This window comes from Megalops cyprinoides, chromosome 1, assembly GCF_013368585.1.
Source record: "Megalops cyprinoides isolate fMegCyp1 chromosome 1, fMegCyp1.pri, whole genome shotgun sequence".
NCBI lineage: Eukaryota > Metazoa > Chordata > Actinopteri > Elopiformes > Megalopidae > Megalops > Megalops cyprinoides.
The window spans coordinates 16,512,698-16,530,858 of NC_050583.1; the positions used below are offsets into that span (position 1 = coordinate 16,512,698).

The following is an 18,161-nucleotide window of genomic DNA, read 5'->3' on the forward strand; positions in this document are numbered from 1 at the left end:
AAGTTAAAGTAGACGGCAGAAACAGGAAAAGTTAAAGCGTTATTGGGGAGGGGATGTGGGATGCACTATTACTGTTTTTACTTACAAAACGTGAAGAGTTGTCATTTTTCACCGTCTTGGCATTGCCAAAGGATTCGAGGATAGGGTTGGCTTGCAGAAGCTGACGTTCCAACTCGCCCTAAAAGGTGAAGAGGTGTTACGACAGAACTGGGTCAAGACACAGACCCCCCCCCCCCCCCCCCCCAGCCACCTGAAAAAATCGCAATTCAAAGCGTGATAGCGAATTATCCAATGGAAAAGTGAGCTGACATCTTGATTTGCATAACCGCCACCTCTAAAGACCAGTGAACTTCACCTTCAGCAGAGGAAATGGGTTCTGAAAGGCATGAAGCCTTCTTTTTTGTTTTTGGTGAAGTGACTGCAGAGTGTTGTGTTTATGCCACAGCTTGACCAAAGGGAGGACGGGAGAAGTTTGGAAGGGAACAGACGGGTGTTAGAATGCTGCAAAAGAGGAGTGACATAAATAGAGCATGCAGAGAGGATGTGCTCAGAGGCTCTGTGCGATCCCGAAAACTCACAGCGACACTGGGCAAACCCGTACCAGCTACCACTCCGACGCGCTGCACTTCCAGCGTTTTTGCTTGCGAAAACCACACCCCATATGCCAGTAGCTGCCACAATTGCAACAAAATGGCCGCCGTAACCCAGAGCAGGGCTCAGTAACGGTTAATAAACAGGGGAGGGTGGTGACGGTAGGGGGGGGAAAGGAAACAGAAGACAAAGTAAGGAATTTGCTTTTTTCCAAATAAATCGAATGTGCCATTGGCAGAAACGTCTGCGGCAGGAAATGTGATAAGCTGGCAGGTCTGGGCCGCCGCATTCCAGAGGTATAACACCGCGCTGATCTCCCCGGCTGCGCGAGGACGCTCCCGTGCGAGGCTCACTGGGGGATTTAATCTCTGCCACCAGTCCGCACTGACTCCCCGGGCACCGGTGGTGGTGGTGGTGGTGGGGGGGGGGGGGGGGCAGTGGTTTGGGGAGCTGCTTCACCCTGTCACGCCAGCCAACAGACCTGGCAGCGCTCAGACAGAAGGCCTTACGCAGCACAACCGAACCCTGGGCTCATCGGTGCCGTCTGCCAAAGCCGGAACGCGAGGCAGAAGCCGGACGTGTCCGGGGCCCGGAGCCCAGATTAAAAGCAAGGCCACCGACCCTGTCCGTTTCAGACCCCCCCCCCGCAGTTTGCTCCCCCCCTGAGAGCTTCCTGTGGGGCTCGCGTTGCGTCAGGGCAAACCTCCAGAGAACACGCGCAGCATAAGGGCTTTGTTGCCCAGCGAGGAACACAACAGAAAAACATTTCCGTGGTGCAGCATATGGTTCGGCTCATCAAAGTCAACCGAAGGGAATATTCAAAGCCATCTGGACAGGAGGTTGCATTTTCCTCTGTATGCTACGCAGCAGTGCTAAATAAGAACTGTCCTTTCTTCTCCAAAGTGACTGCAACCAAAGGTGGATGGAGTTCATTTACTGTTTGCCTGTACTGCCCTGCAACACATGCTGAAATTATTCAGTGTGGTGAGAGAGCTTTGATGTTCACCCCATTGATCTGCTATCCATCCATTCTACATCAATGCCGCTGTATTAAAAAATAACTAAAAACATCACTTTCACAAACTAAGGGAATCAACAAGCACCAGATATTACATCGTTACATTACATATTAAATTAGATTACTACATTATTATAAATAGCCGTTCTTCTATGGAGCTTTTAACATACAAATGTGCTGCCGGTGAGAGCTGCAGGGGCTGTTTTTGAGGCCTTTCACTGAGTAAGCCACCGGGCACGCTGTGGCCTCACCCATCTGCGGCTGAGCCCAGAGGCAGGGTGGATGATATCAGGAAGAATCTGTCCTCACGGCAGGGCCCAGGGGGAGTGACCCCTTCGCTCTCTCACACCTACTGCACTGCAGCGTGCCAGGTCTGAACAAATGATGACCCGAGTGAATGTTTGGACAGGTGGCGCAGCGAATCCAGGCCCTATTGTGGCTTTGTCATCGGCAGGGAATCCAGGATGGCGAGAAGTGCTCGTTTCCAGCCCGGGGAGTCAGCAGCTTTTTCCCTTTTGTGGAAATACGAGTGAAACTATTTCTCATTTGATACACGGTGGGGTTAGGCAAATTCAAGTGCTTATGGGACAGATCCAAGCAGTCCTGGGGGAAGACTAAAAATATATGGAAAAAAAAAAACTGCAGTTCACAGACTGGATACATACGCTATAACCTAACACAGGGCACAAACAGGAACACATCTGCTGTAAGCCTTATTTTTCCTGCTGAAGAGAGGAGAAAGGGGAACTCCCGCAGTCGATGAGAAGATTTAAGGAGGTGCCCTTGCAGCCCTCATACTTTGCTCCTACGCTACCTGCCTCCTTCTCCTCCACCCTGCAGCCCTATAACCAGACAAGGAGGAATGGGAAAAAAAAACAAGACAGATCGCAAACAGCAGCAGGGGTCCAATTTAGGAGCAAATAAGCCTGACCTGCTTTCCTGTGGAGTGCATTACAGTTCTGACAATGCCCAGATTTTCTCTCGACCTCAGGAGGCTAATTGTGACTAGGCAGCAGTTAAAATCTCAAAAAGCAACACTGGGGAGAGAGAAAGGGAGAGACAATCCGGCACCAACGCTGCCCTCTTCCTTCTAGAACCGCGCTAAATCTAATGGCGGTAGCGGCGAAGGACAGAAATAGCCTGTGACCGACGGATACGCACCGCCCCCGTTCTGGTTAGAGATGGTGAGATGAAGTTCGATCCCTTGTGACGAAGTTTTACCAAATGAGATCACTTTTTCAGCGCTCAAATGGAGCAGCAGCACCACGCTTCAAAGGAAAGTTGGAGGAAGCGAAAAACGGAACAGCTGCCGTGAAGCTAAAATTCATGCCCAGGTCTCCAAGGAGAAACCCCCTTCTGCAGACCTTTCACAGCCAACTGCAGCACCCGCTCCCAGTTCAAAGCAAAGGCATAACTCCCAAACACAATATTTATACAAAACATTCTGAAAACGCGGTTAATAAAGTATGGTCAATACCATATATCTTTAGAGTAATCTCACTGGGGTTTGACCTATTCCTTGAAAAATCTCCATTCCTTCTTATCACAATATAAAGCACTTATTACAATCTGTTCAGGTACTGGTTCACAGAAAAGTGCTTCGGAGCGGTTTAGCGGACATCATCATGACAGCAGTTAAACTGTCCCATGAATCTCTCCGGAGAAGGCAGAGGAATGTGCCTGTTCATTAACATTAATGTAGGACCCTTCCAAGCTTGCTAGTGTAATAACACTCAGTGTGTATAAGCTGGAAAGCTGCCTGCCCCGAGGAGGACTGGAAAGGCGTTTATGGTTTGGGATTGAGGCACAGATGCGCGTCTTCCTGTGGGATGGTGATGGTTCTTGTTGAAGCACACTTTGTTCATCCTCTCCCAGGTCACACTGCCCTTGCATCTCAAAGTCACACAGTAATCCCTCCCTGAGGGGTCCACATACTACTCAGCGCAAATGTGTACCTTCACTAAAAGTTTTCTGACATCACAATGTTGTCCTCCGGTTCACACATACTACCAACATCCATGAATCCTTCAAAGAAGGGTTCACTACAACATCCACTAGGGGGCAAATGCAAGGACCCACTGCAAGATTTCCCATCTACTGAGGCAGCTAGTTAAGCTTGCGTGCACTGCAATGCATTTTGCATTTAATTAATACTTGGCTGTCTACTTCAATCAGGCTTGCAAGAGGCTAGCGTTGCTAGATTGCTACTTAAACAGCTATCTTACAAGCAACTTAATATAATTTTTCAGTGGTTAATGCTTGGCTAACTAATCTGCTAATTAATCTGTTAGCTCTCGAGTTGACATTTGCTACCTAGTTTATCATGACGTTGGCAGCTATTTTAGTTAGCTTGTCACATATTGTGTAGAAATCAATTTTTCTTGGAAAAGGGTGGGGTCTTCTCTTGAAGAGACAGAGAACTTTTTGGCAATTGCGACCTGGATGGTGTGTGGGGAACAGCTGCATGGACCATGCACAATTATTTCGACGTCATGCATTTCCAGATGCACGAGACCCTCTTTGTTGGGTTTTACTACGCAGGAGGCTTCTATCACTTAGTACCTACTTGTGTTCTGCCTGCCTGTGTGGAGCAACCCAGCTGTGAGGCTGGTTCTATGGGGAGGCCAGATTAACCTGTGCACCACACGAACCCACACCACATCAGCCTGTGGCCTGGGCTGTCCTCACACTCAGCACCACGTCATACTCCAGCTATTTGGAAACCAAAGAGGCCCCTTAATGAGACTGTTATTTGGCAGGGCCTGGTCCTCCCTCCCATTTTCCTCCGGCAAGCTTGCAAAAGAGCTAAACTGGACGCAGCAAAGACCTTACAGATGAACTGCTGACAAGAGCTTGATTAAATGTATGTATACACATACAAACGTCTCCTGTGTGTGCGCGTCTTTAGCTTATAAGCATTTCAGCAGCACAGAGGCAGAGCGGCCTCATAAAATCACCGGATTTAGTTGGAAAACCAAAGAGAGAGGGGGGGAAAAAAACAAATCTGAAAAAAGAAGCTCTCCAGCTTTTTTTTTTTTCGGGGTGCAACATTTTCCAAATGCAGGATCGGGTTTCAGAGAATGCTTCCATGTTGGATCTTTACCAGGAAAAAGCAAGAGGCTGGGTGAACAGCGCAAGCATGCAGGGAATTAGAGCAAGCGGCCAACCAGGTGTTAGATATGAACAACGGAAACAGCAGATGTTTATTGATGGAGACAAGCTAGGCCAACAGCATCGCCTTTCTTTTGCCCATTGAGAATTTAAGTAATTAATCAAGTGCAAGAGAGGGAGGGACTACATGCTACTCACATAGAACAGGGATCCACTCTATGGTCAATGGGCACATTCAAATGTTATGATGAAGATAAACAAGTGTTAATGGTCATTAACATAAAAAACAGCATACTGTACTAACAGACATTTGACATTTACCAAAAAACCCAACAAATGACAAGATGCAGTATCAAACATTCAAGTAAATAAGTGGATGCTAGTTATACAGTCAATGCAATAAAATATGGGCTGTGCTTGCAAACAGTCATTTTACAGTGAAGCAAACTTTCATCAGACTAACGCTGAATCAGTTTGCCAATCACCAGACAACATGATATTTTGCAGTTTTAAGTATTATGGATCTGCACCAAGGTCTTCCAGGAACAGCAAGCTGGACATAGAACAGCACGGGTTTCCTCATTCACTAGAATGGAGGAATATTTAAAAAAATAAAAATGTGTGAAATTTGATTGAAAACAAGCACTGAAGTGATTCATAAGCAATCCTCACAGGTCATTTTCAAAGGTAGAGACTTAACTACATTTCTTTCAGAAATTGTCCAATGCTGTACAGAAACTGCATAATAAAAAAGATCTTTTGAAACAAATGTTTCTGCTTAATAGAAACAGTGGATCACAACAGTCTTCAATGAATATACAGAACAGATATGACAGATAATATTAAAAAAATGGCATGCTCTTCTCTTAGCTGGTACCAGCTAAATTAGATAATTTAGATTATCTATTAGATAAATTAGATAATATCAATGCATTTTCATTAGGGTGACAGACACTTTCTTTAGCCTTTGCCTTAACAGCCAAATTTAAAGACAAACTTTAATGCATACTGAAAATTCATAATTAGCATGAAACAGGTTATTTTCTTGTATTGTGTTTTGCTTCTTTTTGTCCTGTCTGATTGACCGTAAAAAGTAAGGTGCGCTGTACTGACTGCTCCTTGGTCTTGGCCAGTTCCTTTCAGCACCAAAAGCTAACCTAGTTCTTATTTTTGGAATCTGTGTGACGCTTGCTGCAGAGTGACCCACTTGTGCCTTAAAACTGCAATGTTTTAATCTTGCATTTAAGCGATTTAAATGACTTATTCTGAAATGATAAACAGCGTTCTGAACATCCCGGTGAAGACAGGAAACTGAAATTTTGATTCCTAAAGCAAAAAATAAAACACTAATGCATAGTAAAAAGGACTTCACTGAGAGAAGGTGCCACACAAAAGCAATTAAAACACATTCTTCACACAACTCAAACATAAAATGGTTTGCAGAAATAAACACCAAATACTCTTACACATCTTTTTTTATACATAGACATAATCATTATACATTCCTGAAGTGTGCAAAGCTGCCAAAAACAGTGCTATAAAATTAACATCTTAAATGTGATGGTGTACAGTGGTATACAGTGAGAAAGAGGTGATCGGGTATGGAAAAGAAGACAGATACCCACAATCAAAGCTGTCACCCTCAAAACACCCAAACACATGCAGGGATTACAGTATGAGAATGTAAATGCATTTATAAAACACTGAGGTTTGCAGACTAAAGAGAAATACGCAAAGAGAAACAGGAACAACTATAAATACCAAACAAAAGAACGACAGGTTACAGATGCATGCAACATTTTACCTTAAATGACTACTAACCCTTGCAAAATATTACGAAACAAGGTCAATCTGCAGAATTTGTTTGCCCTTATTGTACAGATTTACAAAAATGTTCAGAGGTGTATGTTTTAAAATACACCTGACTTTATTTGAAGCACAACTAGGCTGTCATTGAGAACTGGATTAAAATGTACGAGGATAAATATTACCAGAGCAGACAAATGCCTTGCATTGACCCTTGGTGATGTAATAGCGCAGAGTTAGAGGCATGCATTTAGACATGTGTGGGGGGGGAAAATAAAAGCAGACTTGCCTGGAGTTTCACTGGTTTAGGCGATTCAGGCTGTTTGTTGCAAATAAACAAATGCACATGTTAGAGGCCAGGGGGCTCGCGCACACGCACCGTCCCCCCCGCTGCTGGTGCCGTGTGCCACGCCCCCACACTCACACCGCACTTCATGGAATCAAAGCTGGCGGGCTTTTAACATTCGGGGTATGCACAACACTGTTAAAGGCACCTGGGAGTTGTTCCGTGAAGGACATTTGGCTGGACATTTGATACATTTGATACCAATTTACTTGTTACAGAAAAATAAATCACATCATGCTCCAATTACATATAAGAAAATAAGACTGGAAATCAAGGAATCAAGGGAACAGACCATGGTCCCCTTCAAGTATTCAACTCTACAGGTACATTTCTTGCTCAAAGGCAGCGGGAGCAGGCCTATTTTCTGATACAGTCTTCAGTTATGTCACATCACCTCACACAGAGGGATGTGCAAGCCTGCAGCTGCTTCACTGTGACAAGACAATACAGCACTGTGACGTTAATCTTAAAGAAGTCAATTCCATGAAATGCTGCAAAGTCATACCGCTAACGCTTCAAAAACAAGGTTAGCAAAAATAAAATAAACAACACTTTTTGATTTCAAGGCGATCTCAGAGGTTTGCCCTCTCTCAAGGGCCAGTGAAAGGCACTGGGCTTGAGGACACCTTGAAACGCACTGGTCAGTTTGGCCTCTGGACCGCCCTGTCGTTCCTGCATCCGCGGATGCACTCGTTTCCGCTCCAGAGCGCCTCATTAGAAAAGCGACTCCACATATTAGTACGTCAATCCTGACACAGACAGCGGAGGACGTATAGAGCGAGATGGAGGAACAGGGGAGGGGTGTGTGTGTGTGTGTGTGTGTGCGTGCGTGTGTGGTGGGACAGGGACGGGGGCGCGAGGATGCAGGGGGAGGGAGCCGAAACTTACAGGAATGTTGTGGTCTTTCCTTCCCTTGTGGGAGGAAGCGACGTGAGCCAGGTACTGAATGACCTTTTTGGTGTTTTCTGTCTTCCCAGCACCCGATTCACCTCTGCGAGATGAGAAGAACAACAGCACAAATACGATTGGCAAAGTAGAACCTGAGCGCTGCCAGACACACCTGTCTCGAGCCGCCGTGTCATCTCCTCAATAACCAACGCTTAACACTTACCGTCAGTAAAAACTCAAAGAAATTCATCCCGACCTCTAAAAGAAACTAAAAAAAAAAAAAAAAAAACCTGAAAATTAAAAGAAAACAAAACGGGCCCGGATCAGACGAAGCTGATAATCGAAGCGTGCGCAACCTCGCTGTTTATTTTCCCTGCCGTGCTTTCGGCAGTTGTGGTTTGGGGGCTCTTTTTCGGGACGGGCAGAATCTGCTCTCGCCCCACAGTAATGACAGCCTCGCGCAGATGGCAGCGTCCGTGGGAAGGCGAGGCTGCTCCGCGAGCCCTGCGAGCCGAGCTCCCGCTCTACGAGGGAATTTTAAGTCAATACGCATCGCATACCAGCGGCTTTACCATAAGCAGCAATCAGCAGAGTCCTAGTAGAATGCTGTCTTAATGGTTTAACCCCAAAACGGCAACTCTAATCCTTCAACCGTGTTCTTAAATGAACAATCCATGCTTAAAACATTAAATATACTCAAATGTTAAAGATTTTAAACATAAAATATATTCAGTCCTTTTTAACTGTGTTGTAAATGATCTATCTATTCAAACTGGAGTAAGGAGGGCACCATTTCTAGAGCTTTGACAGAGAAAACATTGCGACATTTTCACATCCTCCTTTGACTTTCTGGCAGGGTGGAGGATGCCGGGAGGATGAACGAATGTGGCGCTCGGGCATGTCTCCAGGTGACCATATCGGTATCGTGTAAATACCGTGCTTTGTGACAGCTCTGAGAAGACGGCATTCACGAGTGTGTCAGCGAGTCTGGCATTCGCCTTCGGACTGTTGAGTGCGAGATTCCTCAAGTCTGCGGAGCACAAAGCTGAAACAAGGCACATTTTCACAGACTTGACATGCGAGTTCATTAAACGGCCCTGGTCTCTCCGTGGCTCTGCATTTTCAAGTGCATGTGACCCCTTTAACGCACTGTGAGAGCACACACACACACACACACACACACACACACACACAGGCTGCTCTGCCCCTCAGAAAACACAAAGTGTCCTGTGTGTGTCTAATCCAAGCAGCAGTGCTCTAGGAACAAACTGTTTGCTTTATCTCGGCCATAATAACCCCATTTCCAGTATGTGTGCCTGCAGTCCTGATCACACTGGAATAGGATAACTCAAAGTAAAGAATGTTCTGGTCTGGTCTTTTTTTTGGTACAGCCTCGTTCTGAACATGCGGAAACCCTGCACAGCCCGTTCACACAGCGGGAGGGACCTTGCAACTGGAGGCAAAAGGATAAAGAAAAAAAAAAGCTTAAAGAACAGGCTTTTGCCTTTTGTGGGGTCTATTTTTAGGCACTGTGGGGCATAGCATCCCCTCGCTGCTGGGTAAACAGTGTTGGGGGGGGTGGCTGTGGGCGGGGGGGGGGGGGGGGGTGGGAGGTCTGAGCTGTGGGTTGGGGGTATGGCTAAATTGGGGCAGGATGACCCGTAGCCTCAGTAATGCATTAGCAATGCGCCTCTTTAGACTCTCCTCCGCCGCGTCCGCGCGCAGACTGTCACATGAACTCATGTCAAGATGCCACACTGACATTCTTCTTTACCGGCATTCTTGTCTACGGATATCAGGGCCTGAGACAAGGGCAGGGGTTGTGCACCAAAAATGCCAGACATTTCACAGCTCCTCTTATTCCCCTGCGAGGGCTCCATGCGTACCCCCTCAACACGTCAGCTCAGCTCTTCAGAGCTCCTTTTAAGGCGGGATGAGTTTCCAGTTCTTCAGAACAAAATATATGAGCCCATCTCTCTCTGCTCAAAAAAAAAAGCTTGGTGTGAGAGGATGGAATCTGAGTATAAATCAAGCTTATTTTTCCCCTTCATTCACTTCCAGGAACACAAAGTTAAGGGCAATCCACAGAACTTGTGCAATGGAACCATAAAAGTTACGCAATATTAGTGCATCCCATGAGCCAATTCCCCTAATTTGGCCTGAAAAACAGCGCGAATCATCATATCCAGTGGCACTGCTTCTTAAGGGAGTGCTGGCCTAGTTCAGCCTCAACAGGGCACCCGAGGCCAACGCAGCACTGCTCCTGACCCTGCTGCAGTGTCCCCATTCGACGAGACCTGGAGGTTAAACTTTAAGCCTGTGCCGTTGAACCGTTTCCAGCAGCTTGGGGCTGCAAGGGCTGAAACTGCAAAACCTTGAGCCAATTTTCCACGTTAAGGTGGCAGGAAAGGGTCTGGCCAAGCATGGAGACACCCGTTTCATCCATCAGTTACATCCAGCGAGTGGCTGAAGAATATCACAGGCACATGAAAGTTCATACTGAAATCAAACAATGTGGTACAGATGTACTTGAAATCCTGGTCTTTCTTAATAAGGTCATAAAAGGGACATGAAATTCATGAGCAAGGCTATGATTCCAATAAAAATAACAGGAAGCCATAAAATGCTACAATACTGTATTACAACGAACAATAAGTCTAGAACAACAATAAACTATTACAAAAGACATTCATGCAGTCAACTGATAATTAATATGCAGACTATCAACATAAGATTCAGTTGACTGCATAAAGAAACCTGCTGAACGGATGCAAGTTTACTCACGTGCAAAGAATTGATTGGTCCTCCCGATCTGCAGAAGAAACAAAAAAAACACAGCATCAGCATTTGGCCCAGAGTATTCTGTCTCCGTGAACGAGCAGACTTCACGGCTTCGCATCCTGTACTTTCTGAGGATGCAAACTCATGGATTCCGTTGTTACATCACAATGACATGATGATTAAGATCTCTTTTCCTGCACCATGCTTACCTGCTGTACAAACACATTAAACCATTTATAACATTAAATGTTTTTTGGCAACAGTAAGACACCGCAGGAATAAAGCCAACTTTACTGAATGTATAATCAAATGTGCGTACTGATAGAGTACAGTTACAACTATCTACAATCTACAGAGGGCTGAAACCCAGTGTCACTGAGCTCTTCAGGTTCAAGAAATGCTGAGGCGTAACACGCACAAGACAAGACAGAAAATGGATCCTTAAGGTGGACCCAAGCCAAACCGCTGCACTGGAGAGAAGCATGCTGTGTCTCATCTGGGCCTGAAAAATAGGGAGTCTATCCAGAACCATGAGCCGAATGTCCTGCTGAGGAAGCCCAGGGAGACAGGAGGAGTCCCACAGACCACTAGACCGGGTACAGCCAACAGGGTGCTCCATAGGCGGGGCAGCGAGGGCCTCAGCCTGCAGGAAACTCCCTCGCCCAGCTGTTCCGTCTCCGCTGGAGCCGCCCACACAGCCTGGCTCCCTCACGCTTCTGACTGCTCCTCCATGAAGCCTCTTTCCTTCTTCTGCACCTCGGACTGCCCAACACCATCTTTACAGCACCAATCACAGACACCCTCAGACTGCTCCATACCACCTTTAAACCTTCAATTACAATCACTCTCCGACTGCGCTATACCATATTTAAAAGCCCCGCTTACAAAGACACCCTAAGAGCGACATTCACCATCTTTAAAGCACTATTTACAGACACCCTCAGACTGCTCTATAGCATCTTTAAACCACCACTTACACAGACACCCTCAGAGAGGTTCACATTAACATTCAGTCATTTTTGTGGGGGATATCCAGTACACCCTCTCTGCGATGTATACATATTTCACACGAGCTGATACCAAGGGTCCGTTCAGCCTGAAAGTCAGCCTGGTAGCAACACAATATAATCTACAGGTAAAAAAAATGTTTCCCCAGAGTAAACCTTTGCAAAACTTTGAGTCGAGGTTTGGATATGTTTTGTAAAGGTGAGGCTGTGTTTTGACCTGTTCTGACTGCAAGTCGGCACGGCTGAATTAATGGCCAAATGAATGGACAGAGCGCTTCAGGCTGAAGCCATCCGAAGTGACAATGGAGTCACATCCTGTTAGGCCTGACAGTGGACTGTGACCCAGCCTTAATTCAGCACACAGGCATCGCACCAGCCTCACATGTCCGCCCTCCACATCGCTGCGTGAGGAAGCTGCCATGAGAGCCTGAGGCATTGCTGGAGAGGAAATTCAACACAAAGTGTTCATTTGGGCCATGGTGCTTTTTAAAACACGATTTCAATTTTCAAGGAGCATCATTCCAGTAGGACCAGGTATGAAAGACCCCTCTTAACCTTGACCATTCTCAAAATGACCATGGAGAAGGAGAGGGAAAAAAGCAGCCAAGTTATTCTGTTCCACAGCGCCCCCACATGGATAAAACCATTTGCTTCCACGAAACGTCTCAAGAACATAACCTAATAACACTTCCGTTGGAGATACGGTTAAGCCAAAGCTGCAAATGAGTTTCAGTGACTAAACATAATTGCTCATATTTAATCTAGGAGCAGGATAAGGGTAAGAGGGTATTAGGGCTTACTGTATATGAATTTACAGGGTGCCGGGGTCACCATTACAGGCCCATAATGGCGGGCCTTAATGTCCCAGCAGCAGTAGCAGCAGACCGGTCCTTCCGCAAACAGCAGCCCAGCTGGGCATGATTACGGCCGAGCTCTAATCTGGGGAAATCAGCAGATTCAATCTTCTACTTAAACAGACTCCCGTCTCGTGCAGGACATCTGATTCAATAAATAGCGCGGCCGTGCGGGTTCCGCTGCAGGGAAGACAACGGTCGTCCTGGCACGAAGCGGAGAGAATGTTTAAAGGGAGGGCTGAACGATTTCAAAACAAGCAGCCCCTGAGGCCTGTCCTTTTCCTTCAGACAAACCTACCAGGAACATCCTACCACAGAACCATGACGCGCACACACCAGCATGGGTGCTGGTCTGACATGACACATTACATTACAGTACAGTATTGTCACTTACCAGACATGATCCAGAGCGACTTACATGGGTTTTTACATTATCCATTTATACAGCTGGATATTCACTGGGGCAACCGTGGGTTAAGTACCTTTCCCAAGAGCACAACAGCAGTGCCCCGGTGGGGAATCAAACCGGCAACCTCTCAGTTATGAGCCCTGCTCCTTACCAGTATGCTACACTGTCCCACAAAGAGACAGTCTTCCAGTCATTTTGGGGTGGGGCCGCATGGAAAGGGGGGCAGTGTAGGCCACAGGGCTGGTTCTGGGGGCTCAGCTGTGGGAAACCTTATCCTGCTTCCAGTATCAGCAGGGCAGCGGCGAGGCCCCCACATCGGCACCGCATGCCGGGCAGAGCCGGAACACCACAGATAAGATAAACACCCTGCTCTGCTCCGCGGCGCTGGTCACCGGCTCCACGCCGACCCGGGCCCTCCATTAACCTCTGGGACGGCAACCCCGTTCCCAACCGCCGCGGCCTGCAGCTTCCGTCCCCCGCGGCTTCTCTGACCCGCGGCTCTTACACCACCGCACAATGCACCCATTCTTCCAGTGCTGGGGCGACTCGACCGACGAGATGACTACTGCCCACAAGAGTTTCCTTTCAATACATGCACGTTGCATCATTAAGGTAGGAAGCACAGCTTGTTCTCTAAAGAACCTCATTGTCCGTGCCACAGTTAATTAAGCACTTTTGAACCTGCCACATGATAAAGGGTAAGCATGCGGTAGTGTAGCATAGCGGTAAGGAGCAGGGCTTTCTAACCAAAAGGTTGCCAGTTCAACTCCCCACTGGGGAACTGCTGCCGTACCCTTGGGCAAGGTACTTTACCCACATATGCCTCAGTAAATATCCAGCTCTGGATAACATGTTAAAAAAACGTAACATAAGTAAGTTGCTCTGGATAACAGCATCTGCTAAATGACAATAATGTAATGTAATGTAATGTGTGCAACCCACAATGCACTCAGATGGAGTTCTCTCAATCTGCTGAAGTAGACAGAAGCATATCACTGGGACGAGGGCACTCCATGTATGAAATGCAAGCAGCTGAGCGAGAAACTGGATAGTGCATTAGAAGATTAACCTACATGAACTGACGATGATCAATATCTCAGGGATCAGGTTACTGTGTTTATTACAAACATAAAGCTTATCCCACCGCCTACACAGCGGCTGGGCAAACAACTGCACCTTCTGCGTCAACGAGTATTTGACCTTGAATATTTCTGCATTTCCCCGACATTTACACATCCTTTTGGCATGTTTCAGCTACCCTAGGCATTTCCCCTGACCGCTAACGACGATTATGAGCGCGGAACATACCATATAGATTCATTAACATGTGGTTTATATCAACACCGAGATTGCACAGGCTGCGGCCAGAGAAGAATTTAACATGTTGTGTTAAAATATAGCAGCTTGGCTCCAGGCACAGACAGCAGCATTATTGGTCTCTATCTTTGGCTAACGGTAAAATGCTGTTCTGCTGAACAAGCAGACGCATACTGTAAATCCTCCCAGGCATTCAGGCTTTACTTTGCTCTGGGCGTGGAGGCAGATGCAGCCAAAAGCCTGTCCAGCACACAGAAAAATAAGCCTTTGTCCGGGGAGAGCAAGCAGGTATATGTCAGAGCCAGGCCGTACACCGCACGAAACAATGTGACCTCCCGTGGACTCGTCCATCGATTTCCCCCTTCGCGTTGGCCAGCAGGGAGCGCAGGCCCGCTCGGTCCCGCAGCCCACCGACACACATCGCTCAGAGGCTAATATAAGCTAGCGTCTGCTCAATGGCTCATCTGCTCTCTGTGTCTGACTGACCCCGAAAAGAACGGGGCAGGGGCTGCAACGCCAGCTAAGCCGCTGCTGATGGCGGACTGACTCCCCACTGACGTCAGCTGCCCTGCGCGCTGGACCTGCCCATGTTTGATCAAATGATATGGAGATTACATGGATTTACTGCTGCTGGATTTCGGGATGCAAGCCTCAGCCCAGTGCGGGACTTCAGTGGGGGGGGGGGGGGGGGGGGCATTGTGCCCAGAACAATGCCAACAATGCCTATTGTGTTAAAAGGGGGGGGGGGGTTAAATAGAAAAGTGAATCACTTATTCATATTATCTTGAACAAACTGCAGCTTCTTTAACATGGCGAAAATTCAAGGCAAAACTACAGTGCAGAAGTTTTGTACTGCCGTGCCAGACTGTTGCTTAATGTTAAGCATTTATCTTATTAGGACTGCATTCAGCACAGTGTGGTACTTCAGCAAAGGGGATGACGTCTCAACCGGTCTTCATTCCTTTCCTATTAACACTCAGCCGAAACAAACAGTGACTACAGATGTGTCTGACCGCGTCCTCTTTCTATGCAGAACGAGGATCGGTATTATGAATCGCCCTGGGAATGCGAGTCAGACCCAGGACACAGGGAGGCCGGATGCAGCTCAGAGGTGTGACCTCTGACCTCACTGCCCTGGCGCAGAGGCTGGCTGGGAGCCCATTTCCTAGGACGCGTCAGCACACCCCTGGACACACTTTCTCCTCTGACGCTGGGACCGTCCAAGCCCAGCGCTGCAGAGAGCCGGGATCATGGGAAGGACCCGGAGCAAACGTGGCTGTCGGACCGCCACCTGAATAGTTTATTCTTTCCGAAAAGGGGGCTTTGTCTTCATTAGTAGGGGGGCACGGCTGGGCTTTCTCCACGAACTCGACAGCACAGCAAACTCTATATACATGAATAATGCGGTGTCTGTGAGGGTGATCAGTCAGCCGTGAGCCTCCGCGCCTGCAGAGAATGCTAATGCTGGAGGAGCCGCGGCCTCCGGGCCGGCCCCCGGGATGACTTCAGCCCGGCGGCGCCGTCACCGGCCCCGGACACCCCAGCTGTCCCGTCCTCTCGGAGATCCGAAGGCGTTTGACCTTTCTCCGCGCGAGAGGAAGCGGGGAAGCGGGGTGGTGCTGATGGTGTTCCTGCGCGGGGTGTCTGGCTGGCCCGGGGGCAGGCCGAGGAACAGCTGGAGCCTTCATCAGGGATGAGGGGCGGTGGAGAGAGGGCCCGGGTTTCCTCAGCGCTGGCTGGCCGCTTTCAGCCTGCCTCAGAGCGCTCTGATATTCCAAGGGGTGACCTCACTTCCTTAGCGGAGTGTGACGAACCCGCGGAGGGGCAGGGGGGGAGGGGGGGTGACACACACAAAGACACACACAGCTCGTTCTTCCCTGTTCCTGTCACCCACCGCATTCCTAACCCTATCTCGCCCGGAGGAGACCGGAGGAGAGCCGACAGGCCGGTCGGGCCGTGAGCTCACTCTCTATGCACCCAGCAGTGGAAATGGGGAGAGATAATCAAGTAAAGAGGAGGCTCTTGCCTTCCATTCATCCCACTCTGCCCGCCAGACTTCCACGGCTTTCCGGCTCGTAAACCACCAATTACCGAGAAGCGCTCGCGGGGGCACAGAGCCATCGGGGGCATTCAGAGAGAAAAAACAAACCAGTCATTTCTGTGGCATTAATTAACTGTCCAGTTTTTAATGGCTGGCATAACCGTTAATGTTCTTTCCATCAGCACATGACTTTATTCTGCTGAATGGCTGACTCAGAGGACACACTGGGGCCATGCTGTATGCACTCAGACAGGGAGAGGCTAAACTGGTTTGCGTTGAGGCGAAAGAAAAACAATGACATTCCCTTATAAGACTTCTGATGTCAGATAGCAGGTATGAGCCCCTCAATGGATGGCCTACGCTGCTTTTATAAGCTATGACAGCGCATAGGGCCTGGGGTTGCTGCTGGTCATTCCATCCCCTAAAAGGACTCTTAATATACTCCTTACAGAACTTTTCATTAAGTGAGGGGGGGGGACATAAAGCATAACAACCCCCCCCCCCCCCCCAAACTACCTTTGGCCATTCAAATGGGCATCATCCCCAGTGTCAAACATTATGATGCCACAATAGATTTCTGAGGAAAAAGGGAAAAAAAACAATACACAAAACAAAACAATGTATTTTAGAGAAGAAAACACAACCTTGAGAAGACTTTGAGAAGCGAATAGGGCGCAGGGGAGGAGAGGACGTGCGTGTTCGGATGAAGACACAAAGGCACCAAACGAGGCGTTCCTCTCGGGCAGAAATCTGGCCTTCCACAGTGCGCTTATTGTGAGCGGCCGGCACACTGAGCCTCGGCCAGCCCCTGCTATTGACAACTAATTCCCGCATTAAGAGGAAGCAATGGAGTGCGAACGGTCGTTGCAAACTCCCCAGCTCAACCCTCGGATTCTTTTCTGCGCCGCCTAACAAAGGGGCTTTGAAGTGGGGAACCCGTGTGGAGCGGCCGCGGCGTAAACAGACAAACACGCTTCCGCGGGCCATGTGCCCCCTGAGGGAAGGCAACACCTCACACACTCCTCTGGAACAAAACGTATACGCGCGTCTAGGGAAATCTGTTGAGTGAGCAAAGCGCACAGCACCATGCAAACACTAACAAGAGAGAAAAGACGACGTGATGAAATCTACTTCTACTGTGAATTAAACAGTTTTCTTCATGCCTCGGCCCTCAACAGCATTAAGCCCATCATCATACAAAGAAAGCCAATCCTGCTCTGAACGTGTTTCGCGAAAAGAGGGCACCGAGAAGTGGGCCATGCCTCTGAGCTGCGTCCGCTCGGCCTGCTGACCCAGTAGCCATCCCTGGCCACACCCCTTCGGATCTGTGACCGGGGTCTGGCTCTCTCCGTTTGTCGAGCCCCCTCGGAGTCCGGACATCTGTCGGTTCCATAGATTACCAAGGTTTTCATCTGGGTTGGCGTGGGATCAGCGTGCTGGGAGGGGGCGTGTAGCTTATGGTGCCCTACTCCTGAGCAAAAACTTAATCTCTCCCACCTGATACGTGGTGAGGAGCAAAACAACTGGGAAAATAACACTGTAATTAAAAATAGTACTCTAGTACGATTAACTAACTCTCCTACGATTAAACGTTACGCTAAATCTTGCTCGTGGATATTACAGCCGAATCATTTTCTTTGCCTTTCAAGTGCAGCTCACAACAGAGCCAGAGCAGAACTGCTTCAGTTTTAACGCTCTGAAGACAGACCATATCCGGATACTAAACTGGTCAGTCACCATGTGTAATCCAGCTCTTGGGCCTCAGACCTTTGATGGTTGATGAAATGGGGGAGAGTTCTCGTCGACTTCCCCGTGATCAAAGGAATTGTGACAAATAAGGCCAAAGGTCCACCCATTCAAGCCATCGTCCAGCAAGCTGTGGTTTTCCACGGCTCCGTGTGCATTCAGTGAACCCGGAGAGAGAGGCGCTGGAAGGAGGAGCCTCCCGGGGTCGGTCCACCATCTCTCAGGCGGAGTTGACTCCGCCACGGC

At 48.2% G+C, this 18,161-nt stretch overlaps 1 protein-coding gene across 6 annotated transcripts in view; it reads right to left on the minus strand.

Annotated features, from left to right (window-relative positions):
- The window catches only part of myh10 (myosin, heavy chain 10, non-muscle), a 73,935-nt gene that overhangs the window by 29,608 nt on the left and 26,166 nt on the right, over positions 1 to 18,161 (minus strand). For 2 of the 6 annotated variants that reach the window (XM_036529956.1, XM_036529979.1), the window contains exons 4-8: positions 10,545 to 10,572; positions 7,761 to 7,863; positions 6,816 to 6,845; positions 4,919 to 4,936; positions 86 to 178 (exon numbers count right to left, since the gene is read on the minus strand). In XM_036529956.1, the coding sequence (XP_036385849.1) occupies positions 86 to 178; positions 4,919 to 4,936; positions 6,816 to 6,845; positions 7,761 to 7,863; positions 10,545 to 10,572 (272 nt within the window). The remainder of the gene's footprint in view (positions 1 to 85; positions 179 to 4,918; positions 4,937 to 6,815; positions 6,846 to 7,760; positions 7,864 to 10,544; positions 10,573 to 18,161) is intronic. The other 4 variants (XM_036529964.1, XM_036529987.1, XM_036529972.1 and 1 more) reach the window with 2 other exon arrangements.